Raw genomic sequence first — 14,580 nt, 5'->3', positions numbered from 1 at the left:
ACCTACCTCTTTCTTGTTCAATCCACCTGCTCCCAGATCCTATTACTGTGCCCTTGATGTACCAGGACATTTCTCCAGACACCCTTTGGAACAAGGAATGGGGAAACAAGGTAAATTCCTCAGGACTAGCCCCAGACATCACCCCAGTGAGTTTATGTTACCACACTAGGAGCCATGCAGCCAATCTTCATGACTGAGCCCTTCATGCTAACCCTTTTTGCAATTGTGGCGATACAGCCAATGTTGCATATCATTGAAAATGGTTCTCTTGCCAAACTCCAGGACAAGTTAACAGCACTTAAGCTCAGCAAACAGACTGCCACTGGCTCCATGGATATGTACTTGCTAGATGACTTGTCCATGTAATGTGGCATAATCTCATTTATATATTTGGTGGTGGCTGAAGGAAGATGAAGTGTGGAACTGTTCGTGAGTGAGGAAGGGATAGCAGCTGCTGGTATTGGATGTGCATAAGTTCCTCACAGCTTGAGCTATTTTGGTTGCCTTCACATTTCCTTTTCTCTGTTCTTTTCTGCTGTATCTAGTTGAATGTGAGCCTAGTCCCCTGAGATTTCAGTGAGGACATACTGTTGAAACAGGTACCATTGTTTATCACTGAGAATTAAAGGATGAGGATTGCTCCCTGACAATCCTAGCCACCTCTTGGCGAAAGCCTTTCTCAACATTCTTTTCCTGCATCGTCTGGCAGTTCATTCTATGTGTTTTCTTTAATTCTTCCAATCATACAATGTTTCAAGGGGAAATCTCACTCATACACCCATGTCTGGGATCAGCTGGTTTATACACGAGGATTGAAGTCAGGAAAAATTCCTTCAGGGCTTACCTCATCACTCCCTGTGAACTTTAGCAATCTGAAACTGCTATGAACAGCCAGAAAAAAAAAACTAATGAAAATTCTGGCAAAAGCTAGGCTGGTAACAAGCCTGTAAGTAGTGGCTGAAGCCATTAAATAATTGTGGTAAGTGGTCCTTTCAGCTGTCAATCTTGTGTAGTCAAGAGAAGGGATGAGAGGAAGATTTCAGCCTCATAATGGGATGGCTGGCATCAAATCAGCAGATGAATGACTACACGATCTGGTTTTATGCATACTTAGAGTGGATTTTTTCTGTCCATAAGTTATTATCCTCATCAATTTGGCACTTGATGCAGTTTGCCATACAAGTGTTTACATGCTTGGACAATGGTTTAAACATAGAACATTACAGCACAGTACAGGCCCTTCGGCCCATGATGTTGTACCGACATTTTATCCTTCTCTAAGATCTATCTAACCCTTCCCTCCCACATAGCCCTCCATTTTTCTATCATTCATGTGGCTACTTAAGAGTCTCTTAAATGTCCCTAATGTATCTGCCTCCACCACCTCTGCCGGCAGTGCGTTCCATGCACCCACCACTCTCTGTGTAAAAAAAACTTACCTCTGACATCCCCCTTATAGCTTCCTCCAATCACCTTAAAATTAGAGTTTGGAGCTCTAAGTAACCTGTAGCACCTCTAAACAGATGCTGGCAATACCAATTTCTTGCTAAATGTGTTAATGGATTAAATTGATGTTATTTCAACAAATTTGATCTCACCTTTGAATTCAGTGGCATTGCAGTGATAGCAATTATTTATTCAATTATTTGCAAAGGAGAAGTAGGTTATTGCAAAAGTCTCAGTAATTAACAGCTGGTGCAAATACAAGCTGAATTTACTTACACCATAAGCATAATGTATATTGGGACATGGAGTTGAAGCTGGGCAATAGCTATTACTTGAAAATCCAGATTTGTCTGAACAATGTAGAGGTTTATCTCCAAAGCAAGTTCATTCTTAATAAAACAGATTCTCTGCCTGCATGCTCATTTGATTGACAGTCTTTACTAAATGTGTGGAGTAGACTTCAGAAAAGGTGCAAGGAAATTTTGGGAGATTATTCTGATTGTTGGGCATAGATATAACAGGAAGAAGGCTGGGCATGAGTCACAGCTTGTGGGGAGATTGCTGCTCTTCTTTGCCCATAACCAATGCTGTAAAGTCTCCATGTGGTTCCAGCCCTTCCATTCTCCTTTTACTTGCGTGTTTCTTTTGAGTTGTATGGGTTGTTCCCTGGGTTCTGCAGTTTCCTCATCCATCCTAAAGTCATGCAGGTTGGTAGGTCAATTGGCCACTGTAAATTACCTCTAGCATGTAGGTCAGAAGGGAAGAAGGGGAATGTTTATGGGAATGTGAAGAGAATAGGTAACAGAAAAAAATAGTGGAGGAATAAACTATGAGCCAATGTAGACTCAATGAACTGAAATGAGCTCCTTCTGTGTCATAAGGAGATATGAAAATAACCCAGACAACATGGGTTAGTGGAGATTCAGATCTGTGATCAAACTGAACATGGAGCTTTGTTAATATTTACACCTAAAACAAAACTTATCAAGCTACTGAAAGAAAAATAAAATCACTTGCTAAGTAAATACGTCAAATGCAAGACTTGGAGGCTCCTGATGAAGAGAAACAAGTATAGTCAGGGTCATCTTACTTACAATTGTTAATGTCCAAATTCTGCAAGGAAACTTTACTGTTTTTCTGGCTTCATAACTGAAAAAGATGCTGTGCGTTTGAGTTGTATATAAACTGATATTTTCATTCCAGGCTTAAAATTTTATACCTGATTCACCATTGAAAAGTCATCACTAAAAGATTTATGTCCAATGGGTGATCAAAAGACTGATGGATTTCTTACATGTGAGCAGAACGTGTTTAAGAACTAGAAAACTTTTTGAGATGAAATTGACAATGTGAATAATGCTCCTTTCTGTGGGATCCCACTGTACTGGCTTATGGTGAAGTAGTGGCACATGGACAATAAATACCCTTTTCCTCCAGTAAAATTTGGTCACCTGAAACTGGCCGATATTCCATACGTAATAATTTCTCACAATATCTGAGATAATATTATGCTTGGCTTCAATTCATTACAACTGACCTAAGTCATGTTTAAAACTGTTGATGGTAACTATTTTTAGTAGAGATAAAGATTTACACAGGCCAGTTTGAGTGCTGTTTAACTGCCTTTTTGTTTTTATTTTTCACCATGTGCAGTCCTATCATCAGTTCCATATCCATAGTTGTTTCTGTGTAACTGAACAGGAAACAATTTGATTATGTCTGTTTTATGAACTTGAAAGGAATAAGGTCTCACAAGTTTTTGACTAAGACTGAATTTAAATGCAAGAAGTGCAATTTGCCGCAGTTCATGATACTGAAGTCGACAGTGCCAATGTTGTGCTGCCTGTCTATTTGAATGAGTTCAACTTCTGGCCAACACTCTTTGTTGTCTGGGCACATTACCAAAAATGGAAGTTGGCCAGCCAGTGATGAAGATGTGCCCCCCCCGCCCCCAACCTCCCGGTAATTTTACACTTATAACCACCAGTTCAGACACTGAGAGAGAGGATGAATACAGATGATATCAACATTTGTTGAGAAACTAGGCACCAGGGGGTGAGAATACCAAGAGTGTCAGTACGCTGGAGGGGAATTGCATGAAACAGTGGAAGTCCAGCTTGCGGACAAGCAAACTCAGACTGTGGCCGTGCAAGCTCAGACTGCTAATATTATCATTAACAATATAATTTAATGGCATTAGAAGTAGGAATGGGAGTAGGCCATTAGACCCTTTATGCATGCACTGCCTTTTGACAAGATCATGGCTGATTATCTACATCAAACACCATTTTTCTGCCCTGTCTCCATATCCCTAAATATCCAGAAAGCGATCAATCTCTGTTTTCAATGCAACCAACAACTGAGTCTCTGCAGTCCTCTGAGGTAATAAAATTCCAAAGGTTCACCACTTCCTTGAGGGCAGAAATTTTTCCTTATTATAAATTTCAAATGGTATTCCCCTTATTGTGAAATGCTTACCCCTAGTTCTAGGCTTCTTTGCCAGGGGAAACATCTTCCCCCATCTACCTTTCATTTTATATGTTTCAATAGGTCACTTCTCATTGTTCTAAACTCTAGACAACAGAAGCCTACCTATTCAATCTCCACTTATATGATAACCTGCCACAAACCAATCTGGTGAATCCTCACTCCTTCCATAGCAAGTATATCCTGTTTTATGTAAGGAGACCAAAATTGTACACGGTGCTCCAGGAGTGGTCTTGCCAAGCTACTGTAATTACAATGACTATGGTATAAAAAGGGTCTTGTATTGTATTCCTTATAATTGTAGTAGGGACTACAGTCCAGAGAGAAGTTTGCAGGCAGTCACAGCAGTCCAAAAATATGCCATCCAAAAAATTACCAAAGTACATGTCAGAATGTGGCAATGGCTCTGCAGAGCATAATCCCGGTCTATTTCCAGCCATGCTGAAATAGAGGACTTCACTTCCAGGTCTAGAGCTGCTCAAGGTTGTTCTTCAAAGGTTAGTTGGAATCTTCTCCATTGACATTAAGCAGCCTTTACCAATCATACTGTAGCTCTTGAGAGAGGGATATATGGGAGCACTAATTCAGGAGAAGTCAATGACAAACAGGCTCTAAAAGAAAGCACAGGATGATTAATTTCCATTTGTATTTAATTTGGCAGAATTAATATGGCATAATTTGGTTTGGAATCTTATTTTGTAGTCACATTTGGTTTGCAATGTGGTGAAACAGACACTGTACTGGTCAGTGACCAACAGTGTGTTATGGAATGGGGATTGTGCTTATCAACATTAGAGTCAGAAAAGTTCTTCATCATCAGCTCGAACAGAAAATTTTGACATTAATGATCCTGAATTCTTGTCCCCTTTTTGCTGGTTTGGATGTTAAACCTGTATTTGTATAATTCAGTGTTTTCCTTTGCTGATAGGTGCCTCTGCTAAAACTTGGTTTGAATTGATTTCATACAGAGATTGTCATTCCTGCTTAAAATTTGTATTGGAACTCTCAGTTTGATTTACCCCACATCTAATGGTGAGCAGGGTGTGAGATGGAGTTGCATGTTTTACATCAAGTACACTGACTTCCTCCTGATGCAATCCTTTTGAAGCTTCTAATTTTGTGTGTTCTATTATTCATAATAAATATTCCATCTAGCAACCTAACATCGAACTCTTGTGTATATATGTTAAAGCTAATTTGAGAACCATCACAACCAGTTGTCCATGGACACCGCATGATTTTGCCATCATGCTGATAACCCTGCCATCTAGTGCCATGATGTATTGTTACTGTTCTATGACAACCATTTGACTTTGATATATCTTCTCCCCAGCTGGAACCTGTTTGATCATTTTCCATGAGGAGTGAGCTTCAGCCACATGGTACAAATCCCGTTGATTAGAATCTTACTGGCACAATTTACTCATTGTTTTCAGGCTGTTGTTTCTCAGTGCCTGATTTGGCTGCCCTACTCAAATAAAGAGTAACCCTTCATTATCTTTTCCAAGAAAAAACCCTGCCTTTACTTCTGCACTTCATCAGACTATGACTCTTAACATTATAGATATATTGTCTGGATACATGCCTCACACTCTTACAACCAACAATACAACCCAACTTTTCCAGAGGAATAACTGGTTGTCAACACTGCTTGCAATTGGAAGGATATACCTCTCCACTTCTCTCTTAATCGCTCAACATTTCTGACTTTTAGGTTCAATAAATAATATTAGTTAAGTCTGTCACTGTTTCGCTGGCACATTGGTGATGTTTGAGTTCATTTAAAGGGGTAATGTAACAGAACACAACTGGTGCAAATCACATACAGCAGTTGTACACCCCAGTCACAGGAAGGAATGAAGAAGATGAGGTAAATGGGCTTTAACAAAGTGTTGAATGTTTAACCACCCCCCATTCTTCGGCTCTTAATTTGCAATAGAAATTCTTGCCTCTCATCAGACTCTCATTGACCCTGCAGTCTCTCCCCCTGGTAAATCCAGTGCTCTACTGGTCTGCTTAGCGGATGGGAAAGGTCACATAACTGACCTCCATGACCTGATCGAGCCAGCCAAAGGGCATATACCCCCAAAAACAAGATTTTTTCAACTTATTCTCTTTTAATCCTTCCAGGGCAAAAACAGCCATTAACTGTGCATGCCAACTTTAAAACCATTTCACAAAATAACTGCGTAGAAAGTTATGGATTACCATCATAAACTCACCATTTGTATCATCAACCCCAAAACGTTTTCTGTACATAAATCTCAAGTCTGGTCTATCCACTTATGCACTGTGGATGTTTTCAATCAGCTCACAGGTCACTAACACTTGGAGGACGTGTGGGGAAGCGATGTCAGCAAAGACAGGGAATGGGGAGGGGAGTTAACGAAAGGATTCCTGATAGGATGCTTGCAGCTGCATTCAAATGGGCTTTCATGCGTTTTATGTTTAAGATAACCACTGCCAGACAGGTGGACAGAACTTGATTGCTAAACGTGACAAGGCAAACCCAACTTTCTTGGCTGGTAAGGTGTTCCATGTTGGCTTTTTGACGATCAATCACTAAACAACCACTAACATTCCTTACTGATTATGTCAAACTCTGCCATGATATTAAGACCAGAGATCAGGAATGGAAACAATTGTGAGAGGCCACACTGCTTGGTTTCTACCCATTCTGACATCTAAGGCAGAACTCTGTTTTGGAAACGAGAGCTTAAGCTGGAAAAAAATAACATACGATGATATTGTAAACTTGCAGATGATATCGTAACCTTGCAACATCATAATAACTGGAACTAATTGTGTAAATTAAATGAGCAATCCAGATACTCCATTCACCATTAAAGTGATCCCACACCACAAACATCTTTATCAGATGAGTTTAATGGACTTTCCTTTTTGTTATCTGTCTGCACCTATCTACTTGCCTGCTGCCTGCCTACCTCCCTACCTACATTACAAGCCAAGCATCTGGTAACCCTGAGATCCTCAGGCAGCACATCTTCATTACAAGTAGAAACATCTAAGCAAAATTGAATGCTCTGGCAGGGAAGGAACCATACTGAGTAATCATGTATCTCTTGGTGCTCACTTTAGCTTATTCCATAAGCCTCACAGTCACAGTCGTATCAACTGGGATAGTCTTCTCTTTGGTATCAAAGGCAGGAAGGGTTTTTGAGAGAAACTGTAACTTCTTATGTGTATTTTTTTGATACAAGTAATGAAAAGTGTTTTAATGATGAGCAGCCCTGGCGGGCACAGCTGCCGTCCAACCCAAAAAGAAGGTAAGCAACGGAAACCACGGCAACAACTGTCAGCCGTAGACTTCCTAGCTGTGGGTTATGGCTGTAGTGGTCAACTTTAAATGGTCAGTAGGTTGCTCGGTGAATTCCTAACAGAAATAATAATAGAAAATGCTGGAAACACTCAGTATATTAGGCAGCATCTGTGGAAAGAGAAACAGTTAACGTTTCAAGTGCAGGAACCTTCATCAAAACTAGGAAAGAGAGAAAACAAATTAGTTTTAAGTTGGGACAGGGTAGAACATAGAACACTACAGCGCAGTACAGGCCCTTCGGCCCACGATGTTGTGCCGACATTTTATCCTGCTCTAAGATCTATCTAACCCTTCCCTCCCACATAGCCCCCCATTTCTCTATCATTCATGTGTCTATCAAAGAGTCTCTTAAGTGTCCCTAACGTATCTGCCTCCACCACCTCTGCCGGCAGTGCGTTCCACGCACCACCACTATCTGTGTAAAAAAAACTTACCTCTCCGACATCCCCCTTATACCTTCCTCCAATCACCTTAAAATTATGTCCCCTCGTGTTAGCCATTTTCACCCTGGGAAAAAGTCTCTGACTATCCACTCGATCTATGCCTCTTATCATCTTGTACACCTCTATCAAGTCACCTCTCATCTTCCTTTGCTCCAAAGAGAAAAGCCTGAGCTTACTCAACCTATCCTCATAAGACATGTTCCGCAATCTAGGCAGCATCCTGGTGGATCTCCTCTGCACCCTTTCTAAAGCTTCCACATCCTTCCTATAATGAGGTGACCAGAACTGAACACAACTCTCCAAGTGTGGTCTAACCAGAGTTTTATAGAGCTGCAATGTTACCTTGCAGCTCTTGAAATCAATACCCTGACTAATGAAGGCCATATGCCTTCTTAGCAACTCTATTAACCTGCACGGCAGCCTTGAGGGATCTATGGATGTGAACCCTAAGATCCCTCTGTTTCTCCACACTGCTAAGAGTCCTACATTAACAATAAAGGGAATAAAGGTAGGGTGAGACCAAATGGCATAATGTGGTAGTTAGAAGTAGATTATGCTTCATTGCCTGTATTTGGTGCAGCCAATAACAGGACTAGAAGATATGCCCAGCTGAGACAAAACTAAGAAAACATTTCTGGATCACTGAGAAAACTGGCCAGTTCCAATACAGATAGAAAGAAATAAAGGAAGAGCGAATTGAAAGTGAATTGAAAGAAAATTAGCAAATTTGATATTGAGTCCAGAAAACTGCAACCTGTCCAGATGGAAGATGAGGTGTTGTTCCTCAAGCATGCATTAGGCCTCTTTGTGACAGAGGACACAGACAGATAGGTCAGACTGGGAGTGGGATGGAGAATTAAAGTGGAGACAATGAGACCTATCGCAAGCCTGAGGAAGATAAGATAATCATAAATAAAACGTCATTTGTTAATGACATGATTTTTCTGGTGCTGCTCAGGCCACTACCTAGACTCACCATCCTCTGTGCCCACCTAGCCAGACTTAAAACTTCTAGATGCAGAGGGCCAGTAGAGCAGATCTGTCCCACCTGAGAGGCATTCTGTGAGGTGGACTGAGCTCCGAGAGATAGAGCTGTCAAAGGTTTTCTCATGAAACTTTTTCCAGAATGGGGAGCAGGTCCCTGGAACATCACTTCAGATCTCTTGACACCTCAATCCATTTCTGTTTCATTTTGGCCTTCAGTAGCTTCCTGGAACCCTGGTATGTAGGATCCTTCTCCTGATGACTCCCTCTCCTTATACCATCTCAAGGTCAGTGCCAGGATGCTGTGCAGACATCATTACTGTCAGAGATCCACAAGCTTAATTTCAGTTTGTGTGTGGGACTCTCAACATTTCTTTCCCTTAATATGCGCTACTGGGTAAAATGTTGTTACTGATGACCACTAAGCACCCAAGTCATTGGGTGCTCAAATATCACACATACTAACGGATACGGTGGTATGGATCTCTCATACAGCACCATTTTACTGTAAGGATTCACATGCAAGTTGATTCCAACGTCCAAATTCTTTAAGAAACATCACCATCATGCGTTGGATGGATTTGCTTGCCCTTCCTCGTCCGTAGCTATGGTGAAATTTTGAGGTATAGTTAAGGAAATAAATCATTGTATTCAATAAAACTAAAAAGTAAATCCATCTGTTTAAAAATATCACAATTTGCAATCATATTTCAAAAAATCTAATTCCATGCTTTCAGTTCCAGACTAACTCAGAAACTCACTTTAATATTTAAACTTGCTTCCTTTATAGAACTATCCCAAATACAAGTGAATTTAACATAAAGAAAAGAAATAGAATCAATAGCATATATCTCCATTTACTAATAATGTACGAGTATAGTTGCTACTATTATTATACAGTTCATTAAATCAAAATAACGACCAGAACTTTGGCAATCTATTATCTCATTCTATTATCTTGGAAATGAGCCAAGATGAAAATTACTGCTGGGTTTCCTCCCTTTTTGCTTGCCTTCAATTTTCCTGGTGATGCATAGATTAGAACAGACATAGCAGACTAATTCCTACCCACTCATCCATCCCTCTGTCCTTTCGAGGTAGACCATTTTGGGCAGTCACTTTTCTCTAATAGTTTTCTTTTAAAAGAAATTACAAAAACCCAATAGAAAATAGTTTTGGGTAGAATTTGGACCAAAAGACATGCTTAATTGTTTGAGATTTTATTGCCTTGGTAATTGAATTATAATTTTCAAGCAAAAGATTTTTTTTTATTTCCATAGTGAATGTCCCATCAACTCTTGCTGACGTAATGACCAGGCATGAGACATTACAATCATTCAACAAAACTGGCAAACTTCCACCAACGGGCGTTTACCGTTCCCTGAGGTTCCCAGAGACATCTTGCAGCAAAGTGCTGTCAGACAAAGCAGGGCCGCATGAATCCATGGCCAACCACATCAACGTGAAGAACCAACGGGTACTGGCAAGTCCAACCTCAACCAGCCATTTAAGTGGAGAATTCAGTGACTGGCACCTCTGGAAGTGTGGACAGTGCTTTAAGACCTTCACCCAGCGGATTCTTCTACAGATGCATGTGTGTCCACAAAACCCAGACAGGTAACCAGAATCAAGCACAGACATTGCACACTAAACTGATAACTTTCGATATTCTGCTTCTGCATTGTAGAACAATAAGGTATAATCTTCTATGAATCAAGTGAAAGAGTCCTTCTGGTCAACCCACATGTGCAGGAAGTATCTCCAGATACAGCAGCTTGTACTCTGGGTTTCAGAGCTGGAGCAGCAGCTAGAGAAACTGTGATGCATTCACAAGGCTGAGAACTCCATGCATAGCATATTTAGGGGGAAAGTACATAAATTAAAAGTCCATGGTATTGGAGGAAGTGTGTCAGAATGGATTGGAAGCTAGCTGTCTCATAGAAAACAGGGTTGGAATAAATGGGTCCTTTTCAGACTGAAAGGAGATAAGTAGAGGAGTACCACAGGGATCAGTTCTTGCCCACAATTGTTCACTAATTACATTAATGACCTGGAAGAAGGAGTAAGCTTTCCAAATTTGCTGATGATACAAAAATAGGTGGAAGGGCATGTTGTGATAAGAATACTGTGATTCTGCAATGGGACATAGGTGGATTGAGTGAGTGGGCAAAACACTGGCAAATGGAGCTTAATGTGGATGTGCAAGGTTGTTCACTTTGGTAAGAGAAGCCAAGAGGTAGAATGGAGAGAGATTGTAAATGAATGAGGTACAGAGGGATCTAGGTGTTCTACTGCACAAATCACAAAAAGCTAGCAGGCAGATCCAACAAGTCGTGAGGAAGGCAATTGACACTTTGGCCTTCATTGCAAAGTGATTGGAGTTTCAAAGTAGGAAAGCTTGTTGCAGTTATACAGGGTGTTGGTGAGGCCTCACCTGGAATATTGCATACAATTTTCGTCCCTTTACCTAAACAAGGTGACATTGAAGGCAATACAAAGGAGATTCACTAAGTGAATTTCTGGACTGAGAGTGTTGTCCTACCAAGGGAGACTAAATAATTTGAGCCTGTATTCCTTTGAGTTTAGAAGAACAAGGGATGACCTTATTCAAACATATAAGATCCCAAGGAGGCTTCTGTGTCTGTTCAGTGAAGGATATATAGGTTGCAATTAAATATTCCAATTTATGTCAGTGATGGAGGGCACATGTGATGTGCAATTTTTGATATCATTAGATGCTTGATGGATGCCAGGAAAGTGTCAACCACACTTAGGTGAATCATCTATGTAAGTGCCCCAGCCCATTTTCCTTATGATTGCAGTTTCACCTGAAGGTGATCAGTAAAATCATTGTTATGTACAATTTGTTCATGAAAAACAAGCATCAAATGGATCCAAATTTCAGGCTAATGTATTTCTTCCTTAACTTCAGGTTGAGCTTCCAGCCCCAACTTCTCTGACTGACCAGTTGCCTTACTGAAATTTGAGCTCAACCAAAATTCTGCTGCCCATATCCCTACTCACAATACGTCATTCACCCATCGTCTTTCAGCTCACTGATTGACTGTTGCTCACAGTCAAGAATTAGCTCAGGTTTAAAACTTTCACATTCAAATCCCTTCATGGTCTTGCCCAGAATGTACCTTTTTTAACCAGCAATGCAACCCTAGAAGAAATCTTCAAAGTGTGCATCACCAATTTCTTTGGCAGTCTTCAGCTGCCTGACATACCAAAGTTTGCTACAGCCTTTGTTACCTTTAGACCACTTTAAGTTGCTCTTTAAAACCACCACTTTGATCAAGCTCTTGCTTATCTGAACTACTATCTCTTTATCTGCTAAGCGTTAAATTTTGGCTGATCACTCTGTGAAGTGACAAGGGAGTATTCACTAGATTAAGGCATAAGTGCAAGTTATTTTTGCTGTCGTTATAGTAGGACCTTTGTGTCATTGTAAAACATTATAAGATGTTAGTACTGAACACAACTGTTCTTATTATAAAATTAATTACTTAAAAATATTGTTTGCATATAATTAAAGTGTAGCATGCAGCTCATGACCAAATTCTCAAAATAAATGTTGTATTCATCATTTTCTTTTTTGCACATATGTAAGAAATAGTGAAACTATACAAATAAAACGTTAGTTGACTGAACATGAGCCAATAGTATTTAAGTAATTAGCATAATTTTGAAAGTATGTTCAGTTTGAAGTATGACAATAACATTTAGGTGAAATATGAATAAGGGATACATTTTGCACTTTATGCAAAATCAAAGAAAAATCATTGCACTGACATTTAATAATTTATTTTCCCTCAGTGTTAGTGTTACACATGATAGAGAACATTAGGGAACAAGCAAAGGCTTAATGACTGAACAACCAATCCTATCAAATAGCTTGTATGTTTGGTTTTCTGACATATGCCGCAATCCCTCTCTTTTTAGAAACACAATCACACTGTTAAAAATTTATTACACATTATTTTTATACTTCTGCAAAAATATTGTGATAGAAATTTAGTTTTGTTTAGTAATTGCTAATTAGGTGCTCTAGTAGCAGGAGAGCAGTAGAACAGGTGTCCAAAGATATTGCATCTGTTTAGCACAAGTGACTGAAGATTAATTTCATTCCCATTCTATCTGAGTTATTTTTCATTGTCAAATTATTTATTTTTAATTTATATTCCTTGGTATTTAAGTATCTTACCATGGTTGGTTATGTTAGTCAGTCACCTTCATTGGTGGATTTTTGTTTTGCCACAACTTCCTGCTTCCTTTCATTTCAGTCAGTAAGCTTGACATGGGAGTGACTGTGTGAACAGTCTGTGAAATCAGTTTTGAGCTTTGGAGTGCCTTGCAGGTGGTGAAGAACTGACAACAAAAGCTCTGGCAAATTTGTAGAAGTGCTAGACTTTGAAGGAAAACAAAATTGTGATAACAGAATCTCAATGTTTTTATTTCACAGAACTTGAAATTAAGAAACCTGAGTGTGATTAAGGAATTTGGCACTTTTATAATTCTCTCCATTGGTTTAGATGCTTTACTGGATTTCTGGAATTAGTCTTTTTAATCACACTGCAAGGGAGTTATACCTTTCTTTTCTTATGAAAGATTATCTTAGGTTTCAATTCAACCAGAGTGACTGAGCACTTGGACAAGTATCAAATGATTAAAGGAGGACATGTTATGTTTGACGAGCATTGTTGAACTTTTTCAGGATGTCACAACAATGTTAGATAGGCTTATAGCTATGGATATTATCTACATGGACTTCCAAAAGATATGTGATAAGGTTCTGCATAAGAGATTATTAGCAAATGTTAAGTGAATTGGATGTAATCTTATGACATTTTGCAAGAGGGAGGAGACAGGGATGTAATCCTTGAATGACAGGATATGGTAATTTATATTTATCAGGGACCTGTAATGGGCTTCATAATTTATCCATTACCTGGACAAAGAATAGAGATCCATATATCTACATTTTTTTAATGACAGTAAATTAGTATGCAAAGTAAACAGTGTAAGTGGGAGCAGTGGGGGAATTAAGCAGCTGGATTGAGAATGCCATAGGAATTCAGTATGGAGAAATGTGAAGAGATCTGTTTTGGATGCAAAAGTGATTGGGAACTTTGGGGGAGCAAACGGATTTTGTTCTTTGGAGTGCCTTGGAAGTGTATGTACAAGAATCATTAATAGCATCCAAAAATGTATAAGAATACAAGGAATTTGATATTTGCCCAAGTGCTCAGTCACACTGCTTGTGATTGGAAGCCTATGACCTGCAGTGCACCACGGGGACTGGCGAAGAGACTCTGACTGTTTAGTATATACACTTAGATGTGAATATGTAAGTTAGCAGGTGACACAAAAATTGATGTTGTTGTTGATAGTGAGGAGGACGGTCAGGCTGCAGAATGATAGTGATCAGCTGGTAAATTGGACAGGAAACAACAAATGGTCTTTAATCCTGGGAAATGGGAGGGGATGAATTTTGAGGGTTCTAATAAGGGGAGGACATATACTGTGAATGGTAGAGTACTCAGGAGTATTGAGAAACAAAGGGACCTTGGCATATGTCCAAAGATCCCTGAAGGTGACAGTACAGGTGGATTGGATGGTGAACAAGGCATTTGGGATGTTGCCTTACATTTGCCAGGGCATAGAATATTAGAGCAGGGAGGTCTTGGAAAAACATTATAATACATTGGTTAGACCACAGCTGGAATATTATGTGCAGCCCTGGTCACCACACAATATGAAAGCTGTATTGCATTGACAAGAATGCAGAGGAGATGTTGCCTGGGATAGAATGTTTCAATTAAGAGGACATACTGAATAGGCTGGTTTGTTTTTCTTTGAGCAGAGGAGGCTGAGGAA

The 14,580-nt window shown here is 39.7% G+C and overlaps 1 protein-coding gene across 2 annotated transcripts in view; it reads left to right on the top strand.

Annotated features, from left to right (window-relative positions):
* Positions 1-14,580, top strand: part of prdm6 (PR domain containing 6) — a 157,585-nt gene that overhangs the window by 113,241 nt on the left and 29,764 nt on the right. The window contains exons 6-7 of one of the 2 annotated variants that reach the window (XM_052020023.1): positions 6,387-6,458; positions 9,981-10,317. In XM_052020023.1, the coding sequence (XP_051875983.1) occupies positions 6,387-6,458; positions 9,981-10,317 (409 nt within the window). The remainder of the gene's footprint in view (positions 1-6,386; positions 6,459-9,980; positions 10,318-14,580) is intronic. The other variant, XM_052020024.1, reaches the window with a different exon arrangement.

Source organism: Pristis pectinata, chromosome 7 (genome assembly GCF_009764475.1).
Source record: "Pristis pectinata isolate sPriPec2 chromosome 7, sPriPec2.1.pri, whole genome shotgun sequence".
Lineage (NCBI taxonomy): Eukaryota > Metazoa > Chordata > Chondrichthyes > Rhinopristiformes > Pristidae > Pristis > Pristis pectinata.
Note: the sequence above shows the minus strand (reverse complement) of the source record. Positions and strands in the feature narration are given on the sequence as shown.